The sequence below is a fragment of the Festucalex cinctus genome, chromosome 12 (assembly GCF_051991245.1).
Source record: "Festucalex cinctus isolate MCC-2025b chromosome 12, RoL_Fcin_1.0, whole genome shotgun sequence".
In the NCBI taxonomy this organism is placed as follows: domain Eukaryota; kingdom Metazoa; phylum Chordata; class Actinopteri; order Syngnathiformes; family Syngnathidae; genus Festucalex; species Festucalex cinctus.
Window position 1 is genome coordinate 19,036,163 of NC_135422.1, and position 16,174 is coordinate 19,052,336.

The window sequence follows — 16,174 nt, forward strand, 5'->3', positions numbered from 1 at the left end:
AGCCACAATTTAACAAACAGGTTTGATATATTGCTGAATCGATTTTTTTTTTAAAATTTTTAACACCCCTAAAAATGTTTTAAAATGATGTTTACAATTTTTCCAAACAATGGCGAACATGGCTACTACAGTAGTTTGACAGTAGCCTGCCAGAAAAGTCATTGATTGGATGTGATGGGTCTGCGCAGGCTCCGTGTCGACGTGAACGTGTCATGACGTCGTCTTTTGCGCACTTGAAAATGGCGACGTCCAACCAGAGCTGGTCTATTTATTTTTTTATATTGTTTAGTAGGCCTGCACAATATATCGAGAAAATGTCTATCACGATATTGGCCCATGCAATATGCATATCGCAATGACATGCAATGTTTCACATGGAATTTTAGACTTAGACTTGACTTTATTGATCCCTTTTATGCTTTTATCTGAATTTGACCAGTCAGACGCTAACTAAATTGTGCAACACTATCCAATAGTTGAACATTATCGAGCGGTAATTGCAATTAATTAACTAAAAATACAGTGAACATGCTAATTTTGCAGCATGAAAAAATGTAATTCTTTCGTTAGATAATAAAAATGTCGTTTCTTTAGGTACATGTTATATATTGCAATAATATCGATATCGCTATATTCAGCAACTGTATCGCATTTAGAAATGACATTTTCAGCTTATGTCTTCCTATTTTGTAATTTTACCTTTTCTTTATTATTTTTTTTGGCCTTGTTTCATTTTATTTTATTTTATTTTTTTATTTTTATTTATTTTATTTTTTTTACTTTTTTTTAAATCCGTTTTCTTTATCTTTTTTTTTTCCCCCCCTCTTGTGTCCAAATGTCTTTTCCCCTTTTTTTGTACTTTTTTCTTTTGCCATTTTCTATTTCACTCTAATTTTTAAAATTTCCTATTAATTTTGTAAAGTACTTGAATGTAAAATGCAGACTCCAGATTTAGCTTGATTGAAAATAAAATTGGACGGCAATATTTCTTCTAATCTCTGCTCCTTATTTAGTGAGTGACCTTCAATATAATAAACATCTTCTTAAATTGTTTTCTTTCAACATACCTTGGCAATAATTAATAAGGAGTTGTATTTGGTGTAATGAAGCATGTACATGCCGGCTGGTGCCCCCTTTTGAAAGTCAAATTTTTGTTTACATGCAAGGCGAGTGAACCGCGACCTACCGTGTGTTTCAGCGAGTACTACTTCAGCTTGCACAACCTGGAACGAGACTTCTTCCTGAGGAGGAAGATGGACGCTCAGGGCTTCCTGCCCATCTCGCTCATCGCCAGCTTCCACCGCGTGCAGGCGCTAACCACCGACGTGGGCCTCATCGTGGAGGTAAAGACGGTGCTGGCGCCGCCCTGCCAGCAGATAGCTGACGCGTGTGCGTTTTTTGGTCCAGGCCCTGAAGAACAGCAAGGAGGTGGAGTTGCGGGACGACCGGGTTCGATGCAAAGTGGAGCCCGAGCGCTGGCCCATCCCCGCGCCGCCGCCCGTCGTCGGGTCGCCCAGGACGGACTTCTCGCAGCTCATTCACTGTCCCGAGTTCGTTCCCCGGCAGAACGCCGCCGTCGCTGGCGCCGACGCCGGTCAGTTGTCCCGTCTGTACTCCTCTTTACTTTATGATTTGAGCTTTGGGGTGTTTTTCCTCCCATTTTTTTTTTTCCAATTTTTCTCCCTTGTTTTTGTTTTGTTTTTTCTTATATTCCATTTTCCCTTTTCATTATTTGTATTTTCTTTATTCCTTTTTATTTTTTCCCTTTGTTTTAGCTGTTTTCCCCCCTTTTGCTATAATTTTTCAATGCTATACTCAACCCCCCCCCTACTTTTCCCTTATTTTCCTATTTTTTCCTGTGCCTTTTGATTATATTCCAATATTTAATTTTAGGTTAGTTTGTTCCTTTGTTTTTTTTTTTATTTTGTTTTTCTTTCTTTTTAATTCTTTTATTTTTTTGTACCATTTTTGTTTATATTTAATCTTTTTATTACTTTTACTTTTTTCCAATGTATTTTAAATTTTGTCTTCAGACTTTTCTCGCTTTGTTTTTTTTTTATACTTGTATTCCATTTTCCCCTTTTCATTTTTTTTATTTTTCTTTATTCCTTTTTTATTTTCCCCCTTTGTTTAAGCTTATTTTTCCCCCTTTTGCCATAATTTTCCGGTGCTATGCTTCTCCCCTAATTTTCCCCATTTTCCGATTTTTAATTTTTTTTTTTCTTTCTGTGCCTTTTAATTATATTCCATTTTAATTTTGTTTGTTGCTTTTATGCTGTTTTTTATTCAACTGCTTTTAATTATTTGATTTTTGTTTGTACCATTTTTGTTTTTATTTAATCTTTTTACTTTCCATATTTACTTTTCCCCCTGTATTTTAATTTTTGTCTTCATGCTTTTCGCCAGTTTTCCCCCTTTTCAGTAGCTGCCAGTGACGTTTACACCGTTTTAAAATAAATTATTTCATCCATAATGGCGATACAAATGAGCCTTCACTTTCACATAGTACAGGCTTTTGCTCTTATATAAAAATGACATGTTAATTCCCTATATTATTATGAGCACACAACTTTATTTATTTTTTGGATTGGATCCTAAACACGCTTTGCCATTTCAAGAAGTGGTCACATGCAACAATTGTGTGTTAATAGGCAGATAAATTGAAATGACACCCGTGTAAGTGTAGTCTGTGTGAAATATGAAAAATCAAACTGAAAGTTTTCGTGTCCTGCAGCTCCGTCGCCCGTGAAGGAGACCGCCACTGAGGCCACGGTGTCGCAAGAGCCCACAGATGAGCCCCCCCAACCTTCCAGCCAGGAGCCGGCCCCCGCTACAGACACGGCCCCAAAAAACGCCCCCGACGCATGGATCCAGGTGGAGAAACGTCACCGGCATGCCTCCGGCAAAACAAAGGTATTTAATCACAAGATTTTGTTTAATGTGCCAAATACCCTTCAAAAGAAGTAAGGTAAGAATTGGACATAAAAACACAAAATGTGGATGCTTAATTATGTACTACAGCTGTGTCTCTTGTAATGCAGGAAAATTTGTTTTTATTTATTTATTAACCACTGGAACCTTAGTATAAAAGCTGAATGTAAATGTCGTGTTTTTACCACTTTATTTACATAGCGCTGTGGCTGTAATTGATTTCAATGACTATTTATGGTTATTTGATTAGCTCCTGTTCAATACAACATACATGATACATGATTAATGTAATTGTACTAGATTCAATTATAAATGTAAATATTCATATTTTGAATAATGTACCAAGTAAGAGAAATAAGTTTCGACTATTTTGCAGCATTGCTACTTCTGGGAATGTCTTCCATTATAAAAGTAAAATTGGTACTGCATGAAATCCTTAACTGAATCGACAATGTGAATCGAATCGATTTTGGAAATCTGAATCGATTACCCAGCCCTAAGTGTCACTAGGGCTGGGTATCGATTTAGATTTCCAAAATGGATTCGATTCGATTCGATTCAGAAGGGCCCGATTCGATTTGTTATTTGAAGTAAAAACACTCCCGAAGTCGATGCTAACTTCCCGTTAGCATTTGCTAACCTCCTGTTAGCGCTAGGCTAGCGATGTTTTAAAAACGAAGCGTGTTTTGTTTTTAAATATACGGTGGATGTAATTCTTAACGTTGTGTGTTTAGTTTTACAGTTAACTCCAACTAACCCGGTGTCATTAAACAGCTTAAAGGACTTTTCGGGACAACAGAATAAACAGAATAACATACACTACAAACTTGCTAGTTGCTAATGCTACGCAAGCAAAATGGTGCATTCAGGGTACTTTCACAGCGTCGGAAACTTCGGTTTTCTTCTATAACGTTTTAAGGGGAAAATAATCGGCCATTTAGCTCAAGTGGTGGATGTTTGAAGGTCACTAATCGGCCAATTATAATCAGCGGCTGATTAATCAGTTGGGCCCAATTTGGCACATTAATATATGGGGGGGAAAAAACTGTATTAAAAGTATCGATTCATGGTTTTATGAATCGATATTGGGCTATGAAAAGGACTTATCGATTCGATATCGATATTTTAGACCCAGCCCTAATTGTAACGTAAACGTGGATTGGACACACAACAATGTGAAGCGGCCACACGTCGGTCTACTGGAACGGAAGCATGGACAAACATAACTACAGATGCTGCTGTTTTGGTTAGCAAAAGAGTTCAAATGCGCTTAGGCGTTTGTCTTAATTGGATGACTAATTGGAGCATGGCATCCATTTTGAGGGGCGGTCACTATTGGGAAAAATTTGCGGTGGCTACTAAAACTGGCTAACATCGTCGTCGACGACGTTTTTTAAGGACCGCAGCGAGGCTCCGCCCCTGCAGCAGCAGCAGCGCGCCGCCCCGGAGGCCGACCAGGAGGAGCTGGACTTCATGTTCGACGAGGAGATGGAGCAGATGGCGCCGCGCAAGAACCGCTTCACCGACTGGTCGGACGAGGACGACTCGGACTACGAGCTGGACGACCGGGACGTCGACAAGATCCTGATTGTCACGCAGACGCCGCCGTACCTGCGCAAGCACCCCGGCGGCGACCGCACCGGCAACCACGAGTCACGCGCCAAGCTGACGGCCGACCTGGTGAAAGCCATCAACGACGGCCTCTATTACTACGAGCAGGACCTGTGGAAGGGAGCCGAGCAGGCCGACTGCAACAAGGTCACAAAAAAATTTGACAGCTTTGTATACTTATACGAAAGGGACTGAAAGAAAAACAAAATCATAATGATGGAGTTTTGCCCATTAAAAAGACTTATTAGGGCAATTTTGCCGAAAACGCCTAAAAAATGTGCACCCAAAGTAAATTTGAAGCCTTCTTGAACCATTTGGTGTATCTATGACTGCACTGCGTATAAGGGCCACATATAAATATATTTTTTTAGATGGCAGGGGCAATATGTCAAGGAAAAAAAAGTCTCAAATTTGCCACTTTCTGAAAAAAATTCTTAAATTTGTGAGTTTAGAAAGTGGCCAATTTGCGAGTTTTTTTTCCTTGCAAATTTACCACTTTCTAAACTCGGAAATTTATGGGGGGGGGTTTCTTGCAAATTTGCCACTTTCTAAACTCGGAAATTTATGATTTTTTTTCTCGCAAATTTGCCATTTGCCACTTTCTAAACTCACACATTTACGATTTTTTTTCTCGCAAATGTGCCACTCTAGAAAGCTGTAAATTTACGAGTTTTTCTCTCAAATTTGCCAATTTAGAAAGTTGCAAATTTGTCACTTTCTAAAGTGGCAAATTTGGCACTTTCTAAACTCGTGAATGTATGAGTTTTTCTCTCAAATTTGCCACTTTAGAAAGTCGCAAATTTGCCACTTTAGAAAGTCGCAAATTAGCCACTTTCAAAACTCGCAACAAGTTTTTACAAGTTACAAGTTTTTTTTTCTCGCCAATTTGCCACTTTTGAAACTCGCAAATTTACGATTTTTTTTTTCTTGCAAATTTGCAAGGATTTTATTTGTCTTAAATTAATATTTTTGTTTTCGTCTTTTACGTTTAAAAATAGTTTTATTTTGTACCAAAAAATAAATGATCATCCTACTGCACAGTGCACCAACTGCACACCAACAGGTTTTTGCCAACATAAATAAATAAATAAATATATATTATAAATGTATATTAGACATTGTTTGGTCCAAAATGAACTTAAATAATTAGTGTTTCTATTTATTTTTTTTAGTCTTAATATTTTTACATGTTTAACAGGATACTTGACTCATTGAGCCATTTTCAGCAATAAAAAGTTAATATTTTGTCCAGAATTAATGTGATATCATTTTTCATGTATAATTAATACCTTTAAAAAAATAAATTTTTCCACTTGCTGAAAATGGCTCAATGAGTCAAGTATCCCTTTAAACATTTTTTTTTGTTTTGTACCAAAAAAATAAAAAATAAATAATAATAATAATCGTTGGAATAATCGAGATTTCAATTATTGCCAAAATAATCATGATTATTATTTTTTCATAATCGAGCAGGCCCATGTCAATATGTATTAGTTCCTCCTAACGCACAGTTTTGTTGCTCTGATATTTATTGGAGACTAACACATGAAGAATTAGAACGTAAATAACATGGCGGCCACACGTTCGCCTCCCTCAGCGTCTCCAAATTTAGTCTGCTGTTAATCACCCTGAGAGGTCTGACCTGCTTTTTGGGAAAGCAGACTTATACACATTTGTGCAATGATGTCAGCTTTGTCTTTTACAATTACACCCGTACTGTAGCAGTGACAGAGGCACGCTTTTAGATTTGAACCAAGTTTTTCAAGTGTAGAACACGTGGGAACTGTCACGCCTGAACACACACACACACCAAGGTCACTTTGTCCATTGATTTGTAACGTTCAAAGTCCCTCGCACATCTGTTATGTGTCACACACGCCGGCCATGTTACTTCTTATCTGCCTTTTTACGACCTGTAAAAAGAACAAATAATAATAATGTCTTCCCTTCTTGCCTTCAGCAGGAAGTGGAGAACTTCAAGAAGCTGAGCGTCATCAGCCAGGATGAGTTTGACACGCTCACGCCCAAAGCCCCCGTGGACCCCAACCAGGAAGTGCCCTTGTTGCCCGCTGCTGGTGAGCTTGATTGGGCGGAAAAAAAAAGCACGCATTGCTGGATGAACTGTTGTGCGGACGTAACACTCAGCATTTTTTCCAGTGCCCAGCGAGACGGAAATGGCTCGCTCGTTGCCCAAAACGGTGCCCGAGTCGCCCAGCGGCCACCAAGCCAGGACCCCGAGGACGCCGCGCACCCCCGGGCGCCAGGACCCCACCAAGGCGCCGCGCTTTTACCCGGTGATGAAGGAGAGCGGCGCCGTGGACGGGCAGGTGAGGTCGACGAGAGGATCAAGCCACGACCTCGTGACGATCAGTTGGCTTCGAACGTTAGCGCTCAATGTTATCAGCGACGTAACACAAGCGTTAGTTTCTAACATTGGCTTTCACATATGGCTTCTGAAGTCAGCTTGCAATTTTTTACCTCTAACATCAGTTTAACAATGTTAGCTTCCAAAGTTAGCGCTCAATGTTAACTTCTGAAATTTGCTTCTAGCATTATCTCTAACATTAGCGCTAAGACCAACATTAACTTAAAAGTTAGCTTCTAACATTAGCGCTAAGGAAGACCAATATTAGCTTCCGACATGAGCTCCAATGTTAGCTTCCCACTTTGGATTCAAAAATAAGCTTTCAAAATTACGTTAGCAGTGTTAACTTCAATGTTAGATTCCAAAGTTTGCTTCTAACATTAGCGCTAAGGAAGAACAACGTTAGCTTCCGACGTGAGTGCCAATGTTAGCTTCCCACTTTGGATTCAAAAATTAGCTTTCAACATTACTTGGCAATGTTATCTTCGTTAGCTTTGTTAAATTCTGAAGTTGACTTCTAACATTAGCGCTAAGGAAGACCGTTAGCTTCCGACGTGAGCGCCAATGTTAGCTTCCCACTTTGGATTTCAAAATAAACTTTCACCATTACATTAGCAATGTTGGATTCTAAAATTTAGCTTCTAACATTAGAGCTAAGGAAGTCCAACATTAGCTTCTGAATTGAGCGCCAATGTTACCTTCCCACTGTCGATTCCAAAATTGGCGTTGAACATTACGATAGCAATGTTAGCTTCAAATTTTGATTCTCACATAAGCTTCCAATGTTATGTCCTTTGTTAGGTTCCGGTTTGCGATGTTACCTCGAACTTAAGAGCTGAGAAAGCTCAATGTTAGCTTCTGACATACACTCAAACGATAACTTCAACATTAGCATCCAAGGTTAGTTTCCTATGTTAGATTCTGAAGTTAGCTTCCAACGTTATCGCTAATACTCTGCAAAGATGACTTCCTACGTTAGCTTTCAATGCTAGCGTCTGAAATTAGAAATGTTATCGCTAATGTTAAGTCAAACATTAGCTTCAACATATTAGCTTCCAATGTTCAACTTCGAAATTAGCTTCCAACGTAATGATTTTACCCATCTTGCAGATGCCCCGGAAGAAGAAGACTCGGCACAGTTCCAACCCGCCGCACGAGGCGCACATCGGCTGGGTGATGGACTCGCGCGAACACCGGCCCCGTTCCGCCTCAATCAGGTACGGCGGACATTTTCTTTGGAGCTGATGCCGGCCGGTTAGCAAGAGTTTAGTTGTGCTGAAGCATTCCCACATGTGTTAGTGTGACTTTTATTCTCCACACTTTTTTTGCCGCGTAACCACTCCCACAAAATACTTCCAATTTACATTGTTCAAATTTCAACTAGCTTCAAAAATTCACACCTCCCGTGGTATATATATCGTCTTGATTCCATATTACTTACAATATTTCCACAATTTAACTTGTAATATCTATATTTTTTTTCCCCCCATTCATTTTCAATTGGACAGACATTGAACTTTTTCTAAGTATCACTTTCCACGCCCACTTCCATACATATCATTATCATTACCAGGTGTCTGATACTGCTCGGTGGCACAGTTGGTAAAGCTCATTGTCCAGTAACCAGGAGGTTAGAATTTCATAATTTATCTCTCAATTTACTTCATAAGCATTCCACATGCATTCAAATCTTAGCATTCAGCTATTAGCACTCAGCTTTCAGCATTCCCACACAATTTCTCCAGAAATTGCACTTAGTCTAGTTTTGAACGTTATTTGCTTTTTCTAATGAAGGGGAAAAACTTTTTGTTCATCGAGTTTTCAAGCCGTTGCGTCCATGAACTCAACTCTCGCCCTCGTTCCCACACAGCAGCTCCAACGCGTCGCCCTCGGAAGGAGCCCCATCGACAGGAAGTTACGGCTGCACGCCGCAATCGCTGCCCAAGTTCTGGCACCCGTCGCACGAGTTGCTGCGGGACAACGGCTTCACGCAGCAAGGCTACCACAAGTACAGACGGCGATGCCTGAACGGTACTGAGAACGAAAACCCGCTGACGTTTTTTTTTTGGCCTCCCCTTTTTCTTTTTCCGTGATGCGGCGTCCGTTTGCTTATTTGCGGTCAGAGCGTAAGCGGCTGGGCGTCGGCCAATCGCAGGAGATGAACACCCTGTTCCGCTTCTGGTCTTTTTTCCTGAGGGACAACTTCAACAGGAAGATGTACGAGGAGTTCAAGCAGTACGCGTTGGAGGACGCCAAAGACAACTACAGGTGACCTAATGGCTTCAAATATTTGGCCACCTCTTCAAATTAGCGATAGACCGATCCTTTTTTTTTTTTTTTCCAAGGCTGATACAGATACAGATAATTAGTAGTCAAGGAGACCGATAAGCGATATTTCAAGCCGATATTTGTTCTCAGTCAAGGAGAAATTATTTTCGTCCGATTTATAAAAAAAAAAAAAAAATCATATGACGAATTGACAAAAAATTGAAAACAAATTGTAAAAAAAAATAAAATAAAATGCAGGGAGCTTCCAGAGTCATCAGCATGTGTTATGTTAAGTTACTTTAAAAAAACTAAGCAAGTAAATATTCCCCTTAAAGATTTTTTACTGGAGATAGTTTTCCAAAATTTCCACATCATTTCTTCATTTTATTATTTAAATCCTTTTTAAAGGGATACTTGACTTATTGAAGCCATATTCAGCAGTAAAAAGTGAATATTTTGTCTAATTAATGTGGTTAAATTTCCACTTTACAAAAAAAAAAAATGCAGACAATGGGAACTCCTTAAACTTTATTTTTAAAGGATACTTGACTCATTGAACAGTTTTCAGCAGTGAAAAGTTCATATTTTGTCCAGAATTAATTTTGTAACTTCATTATTTTTCATGTACAATTGATACATTGTAAACTATTTTTTTCTCTTGCTGTCAACTGATGATGACATCACCTGTGCTCAGGAACTAGGTCATGACCAATCATGGCTCACCTGTTTTCTGGGGTTGGTCAACAAACTGAGCCATGATTGGTTGTTAACTACTTCCTCAACACAGGTGATGTCGTCATCATCAGTTGACAGCAAGAGAAAAAAATAGTTTACAATGTATTAATTGGACATGAAAAATTATGAAGTTAGAAAATTAATCCTGGACAAAGTATGAACTTTTCACTGCTGAAAATTGTTCAATGAGTCAAGTATCCCTTTTAAATAAATCCATAAATGAAAAGTTTCCTGTATCTCCCTGAGCAAGAATTGCGAAAGTAGCTAATTTAGAGTTTTCGTCTGGATTTGTAAAGGGTTTCAAAAGATTTTCGCAGACAGTAAAAATTGCCTGAATATGGTCAAAAATGGTTTTGTAAAAACGGTGTGTGAATATCTTTCAAATCCTGATGAAAACTCTAAATTTTATTACGTTCGCAAGCATTCACCGCTCAGTGAGATGCCCACTTTATCGGCCTTCAGATTCGTTAAAAAAGGCCGATGCCGATATTTGTCAAAATGCCAAATATCGGCAACTGATAATCGGTCTATCCCTACTGCAAATAAACGGAATGCGGAAATGTCATCACACCCCTCAAACTGAGTTAGTAAATAAATGTTTACGTATTGGTAGCAACCTTGAGGTCAACTTTTTTTGCGTTTTGTGGCCACATCAGAGCATGGCGAAAGATGCAATTCATACACAATTTAATGTTCTGTCAGCCACAGAGTGCAGTTTACTTCCTGGTATTATGCTGCATTCGAGGATGGTCGGAAGTCGGATATAGCAGAGTTTGTTTTTTTTTCACTTTACTTGAGTAAATTGTGTGTTACCATTTTGCAGAGCGACGTCACTTCTAGTCCGTTGGTGAAGTCGGGGTGCTTTTTTTTTTTTTCCCCAGACTTCGCAAGTGGAATTTCCGAGTTCAAGGGGGCGTTCCCGTACACACTTCCTGGTTTGAGCTCAGAAAAGTCCCACTTCCGACCAATCCGCGAATGCAGCATTAGAACCAGAGTATCGGCGGTCTTCACGAGTAGTCTATGCATTAGTTGACCTCCGTGTTGCAGGTACGGCTTGGAATGCCTGTTCCGGTATTACAGCTACGGCCTGGAGAAGCGGTTCCGCTTGGACCTGTTCAAGGACTTCCAGGAAGAGACCCTGAGGGACTTTGACAGAGGTAGTGAACGCGTCCTCGCCCGCCGCCGCTCACCGCTTACTTTTGTTCAAATGTAGTGTGTTAAAACGTGACTGGCAGGTCAGCTGTATGGACTGGAGAAGTTTTGGGCCTTCCTCAAGTACTCCAAGATGAAGAATCACACCATCGACCCCAAACTTCAGGAGCACCTCTCCCAGTTCAAGAACCTGGAAGACTTCAGGGTGGTGGTGAGTGGCGAGTCTCGGTTGTACAGAAACCGGCTTAGGTCTTTGAAGGACACACCGGTGATAGGTCAGATCCACTGACTTGAATATACATACACGCCAGTGCAAGCTGCTGAAGTCACATGGCGGCCATCTTGTTCCTCCCATCTCGCGAGCAGACTACTGCATAAACTATATGGTATACATACAGATGAGACATATACCGCTCGTAGGCAGTTAGTATAACGCCGGAGGTGGGGTGGGGGATTTATGCTGGGATGCTCATGAAAAAAAAAAAATGTATATATTATTATTTATTTAATATTTTATTTATTGCTCAGTTACTTAGACCCCAATATTAGATTTGGCAGAAGCATCTTTTGTTGAACTACAGTTAGAATTCTTTAATTAAAAAAATAATAATAATAACTATACAAGTTTACGTTTGTAAACCTCATTTGCTGCCAAAAATGTTTAAACACGTTCTATTTTAAATATTAGCATGCTCGCAAAGACATATTTATATGTTTGTTTTTTTTATGCTAGAGCATACAAAAGAGCATTGATGCAGCCTCTGAACTGGAGGCGGGACGTTTGGAGAATGGTAGTTATTACAAATACGGCCAGCAAGTGGCAGCAGAGTGTACGAGATCAACCAGGGTCATATTGCAACAAGCTCTTTTTGACATTGTTTTAACCAAGAATGTGAATAATTATGAAACTTAGATATATTCTAATGATAATTGCTGCAAAACATAAACAGATAAACGCTTTTTTTTTTTCCCTGATGAAAGAAGAGACTCTTAATCATTCTTTTGGTGGGTTACATGTTTTTACAGCGATAGAACAGAATATTCTGTGGGCTTTGCAAAATTAGTCAAAATCCAGTACTGTAAAACAGTAGTGAAGGGGGTTGTTTCACTGAAAGTGGTAAAATGTCTGAAGTCCTCTTGTTTATCTTTAACAAATTTAAAACGCCATAAATCATCCTGTTTCTACGAAGTACTGTCTCAAATATTCTCCAATTTGGATCCTGTAAATGTTTTGGATCGTATGCCGGGAAACGTTTCTTGGGAGGAGCAATATGGCGGCCTTGCGACTTCAAAAGAATCCTTTTCCTAGCTAGGTTGGGAGGAAACAGGAAATTGTTAAGGTCCTGGAAGCTCACAGAGGAAAGTAGCATCATTGCACCAGGTCCCGGAAGTCCACGGACAAAAGATTTTTGTATTTTATGCTCCAATCGGGTCCTTGAATGTCATTCTGGATAGCGACGAGGTCCCAGAAGACCACATTGCTTCTCTTTTGTGTTTTTATCCTCACATGAGTGTAACGCGATGATAATCATTGACCCCCTCCCCGCAGCCCCCTCTGGGAGAGGAAGGAGGCCGGAGGAGAGGCCACGCGTCGTCGGCGGGAGACGAGGCCCGGCGTCGGCGTCATCCCTCCAACTCTACCTCAAAAGCGGCGCAGGCGTCTGCGTCGTCGTCATCCAAAGCACCGGCGGCGACGCACCACAAAGACGGCGGAGGATCCCAGAAGAAGAAGGCGGACGAGCACAAAGCGGCGAAGAAGAGCACGGAATGAAAATGGCGAAGCGCGTCTTGATTTGTCAATGAAAAAAAAAAACGTTTACGTCGTCTTGCCAAACTCGACCGCTGGTCACGTAATCTGTCAACCGCCAAGGTGGCTTCTCTCCTGTGCCTTAATCTCTTCCGCCCCCGTCTTAAATGTCCTTTTTTTCGTTTTTTAAAGTTAAAAGAAAATGGATGGCGTTTTAATTGTGACAATCAAGTCGACACTTTTAATTCAAATACATTTTATGCCACCCACAAAGCTTTAAAAAGTACGGAAGTGTATTGCATTCACTTCAAAAGAAAAAACAAACAAACTTTTCCTAACTTTTTTGGGGGGTAGCTTTGTTTTTTGAGTTATTTTTTTCCTGTTTTTTTTTTTGTTTTTTTAATATTTTTTTCTGTTTTACTGAATATTTTTATTTTTTTTCTGTCATGAAAAAAAACCCAGGTAAAATAAATCAGAAAAACAGGAGGAAAAAAAATGGAAAAAAATTCCAAAAAACAGAAATTTTTTTTGTTTTATTGAATATTTTTTCTGTCATAAAAAAAATCAAATTAAAAAACGGGGGAAAAAATATTCAGATTAACAGGAGGAAAAAATCATCAGAAAAACAGAAAAAATTAAAATTATTCCAAAAAACTGGAAAAAATATTTCAAAAAACAGAAAAAAATACTCAAAACGGCATTTTTTTTTTCTGATTTATTTATACACACACACACACTATATATATATATATATATATATATATATATATATATATATATATATATATATATATATATATAGGGCTGCACGATATTGGAAAAACATGCGATATGCGATATACTTGCCGAACGTAGCGATATCGATATTATTGCGATATTTAACATGTACCTAAAGAAATTACATTTTTATTATCTAATGAAAGAAAAACATTTTTCATGCGACAAAATAAGCAACCTTAATGTAATCTTAGTTAATTAATTGTAATTATGTCTTGATAATTTATAACTATTGCATGGCGATGCACATTTTAGTTAACATCTGACTGGTCAAATTCATATAAAAAGCATAAAATTCTGTATAAAACTTATTGCATGCCTTTGCGATATGCATATTGCAAGGACCAATATCGCGATATCGATATTTATTCGATATATTGTGCAGCCCTTTTTTTTAATATATATATATATATATATATATATATATATATATATATATATATATAATGTCAAACGATTAACATTTTTAATCTGATTTACACTTTTTCATTTTGATTAATCACGATTAATCAGCTAAATTACTTGCGTATTCGCCTAATATAAAATAAATACATAATACCGTAATATTTTGACAACGCATTTTATTATCTGAATGTCATTTGCAAACATTGATTAAATGCATGTACGCAATTGCATGCATGCGTGTATTGCTCAAAACGTAACAGCATCATATCAATTGGGTGCAATTCAGCAATTATTAATTAATTAAACTCAAATTACTTTTTATTACTCAAGTCCCATCGGGGTGTTTTTTTAAAGTGAAATTTACCACCAACTGGAGTCACCCCGCAAATTTTGGAACAGCAGGCGTAGGAAATGCCGTGCATTGACCTCATCACTGACCTGCGCAGCCTTCAAGGTAACCATCCGTGGTTACGTTCAAGGCTCAAGTGTGCTCGAAAAAAAATAGTGCGATTAAACTGCGTTAATACGTGATTAATGCGACAATTTTCTGTGATTAATCTATTAACGCTTTAACTTTGACAGCCCTAATATATATATATATATATATATATATATATATATATATATATATATATATATATATATATATATATATATATATTTGTATTTTTTTTTCTGAATATTTTTTTTTTTTAAAGGGAAAAAAAATATGCCAAAAAACAGAGCACCAACTTCTGTTTTTCTGAGTATTTTTATTTTATTTTTTTTACCTCTGAACTCCAAGTGGCCTGTTGCAGACAGCCAATCTGTATATATTACTGGAGAGCCGATAGCCCATACACGCTAGTCTAGTGCAGGCTGTTGAACTCACTGGGCAGCCATCTTGTTGAAATGTGTGTGTGTGTGTGTGGGTGTGCGTGTATCCGTTTTTCTGAATAATTTCTTCCGTTTAAAAAAAAATATTTTTTATGACATAAAAAAATATTCAGTAAAACAGAATAATCTTTTCCGTTTTTTTTCTTTAAATATTTTTTTTTGACAGAAAAAAAGTAGTAAAACAAAGACAAACTTAAAAAAGTAATTAAAAGAAACAACAAAAAACAAAGCTCCCCCCAAAAAATTTGTCAGAAACAGTTCTGTTTTTCCTTTTTCAAGTGAACGCAATACGCTGCCGTAAAAAAAATAAGTAATTTATTTCTCTTGGTTACCGACTTGATTGATGGTGTTGTCATGGCTTTTTTTCTGCTTTATTGATTAATTTCTGCTGGAATGATGGGTTTGAGCTAGCCACGTAAAGAAAACCTTAAAGTATTTTTACTTTTTTTTTTTTTTTTTTGCTCAAAGTTTACTTGACGTTACGCTTGAGGCTTTTTTGGTGCTTTTAGAGAGCACTTCAATTGCTTTATTTTCATTATTGCTTCAATGGACTTAAATTTGAGCTTTTAGAGTTGAATGAGAAGAAAAATGTAAATACTATGAAAAAAAATCTTTGGCTATTCAGTTATTCCTTTTGATTCTAGGAAGCGATTGATTGGTAGCTTTTATTTTATTTTTATTTTTTGAGTGTTTTTTGGGGGGGATAAAGTAATGCATGTTAATATCTTGAATTGTACTGTAAAAATACAAAAAAAAATTAATAAAAAATGATTGTATAAATGTACGTTGTGATCAGCTCTTTTTTTTTTTTTTTTATCAGCCATTTTGTGAGTTGATTCATGAATGACTCATCAAACCTGAAATGCATCGTTTTGTGCCAAGTGAGATCAGAGGATGAAATATTGTATAACACAACAAATATTAACATGACATTAATCCAAATATTTGTTTCTAAAAATGCCTTCTGAAAGTTAATTGGAAGATTGTGTTGGCGTAGACTAAATGAACTGAATCGGTCGTTATTTTGGCAGTACGGGTGCTAAATGAGGACATACATAAATGAGGACATACATCAGGTGGCGGCAAAAGTGGGCGGGTGACGTGCTGCCTTCATTAATCCTCGTAAAAACTAGACATTGCGCGTCCAGCGTCGTCGAGCAACAAAAATGTCAGAATAGTTACAACTTCTTACATGAAGAGGATTTGATGTGTTTTGACAGCAGTGTGTTCGATTTTGAGTTGATTTTTAATGTAAAATAAATCTAAGCAGTGAAGAGTGGTGTTTTGATAAGTTAAAGGCAAAGAAG

The 16,174-nt window shown here is 37.9% G+C and overlaps 1 protein-coding gene across 4 annotated transcripts in view; it reads left to right on the forward strand.

Annotated features, from left to right (window-relative positions):
- Nucleotides 1-15,651, forward strand: part of LOC144031528 (la-related protein 1B-like) — a 31,102-nt gene extending 15,451 nt beyond the window's left edge. For 2 of the 4 annotated variants that reach the window (XM_077538781.1, XM_077538784.1), the window contains 12 exons: nucleotides 1,199-1,343; nucleotides 1,408-1,594; nucleotides 2,735-2,913; nucleotides 4,330-4,689; nucleotides 6,503-6,617; nucleotides 6,700-6,869; nucleotides 8,018-8,124; nucleotides 8,778-8,938; nucleotides 9,031-9,175; nucleotides 10,958-11,067; nucleotides 11,146-11,273; nucleotides 12,612-15,651. In XM_077538781.1, the coding sequence (XP_077394907.1) occupies nucleotides 1,199-1,343; nucleotides 1,408-1,594; nucleotides 2,735-2,913; nucleotides 4,330-4,689; nucleotides 6,503-6,617; nucleotides 6,700-6,869; nucleotides 8,018-8,124; nucleotides 8,778-8,938; nucleotides 9,031-9,175; nucleotides 10,958-11,067; nucleotides 11,146-11,273; nucleotides 12,612-12,833 (2,029 nt within the window). In that variant the 3' untranslated portion in view covers nucleotides 12,834-15,651. The remainder of the gene's footprint in view (nucleotides 1-1,198; nucleotides 1,344-1,407; nucleotides 1,595-2,734; nucleotides 2,914-4,329; nucleotides 4,690-6,502; nucleotides 6,618-6,699; nucleotides 6,870-8,017; nucleotides 8,125-8,777; nucleotides 8,939-9,030; nucleotides 9,176-10,957; nucleotides 11,068-11,145; nucleotides 11,274-12,611) is intronic. The other 2 variants (XM_077538783.1, XM_077538782.1) reach the window with 2 other exon arrangements.
- The last annotated feature ends 523 nt before the right edge of the window (nucleotides 15,652-16,174 follow it).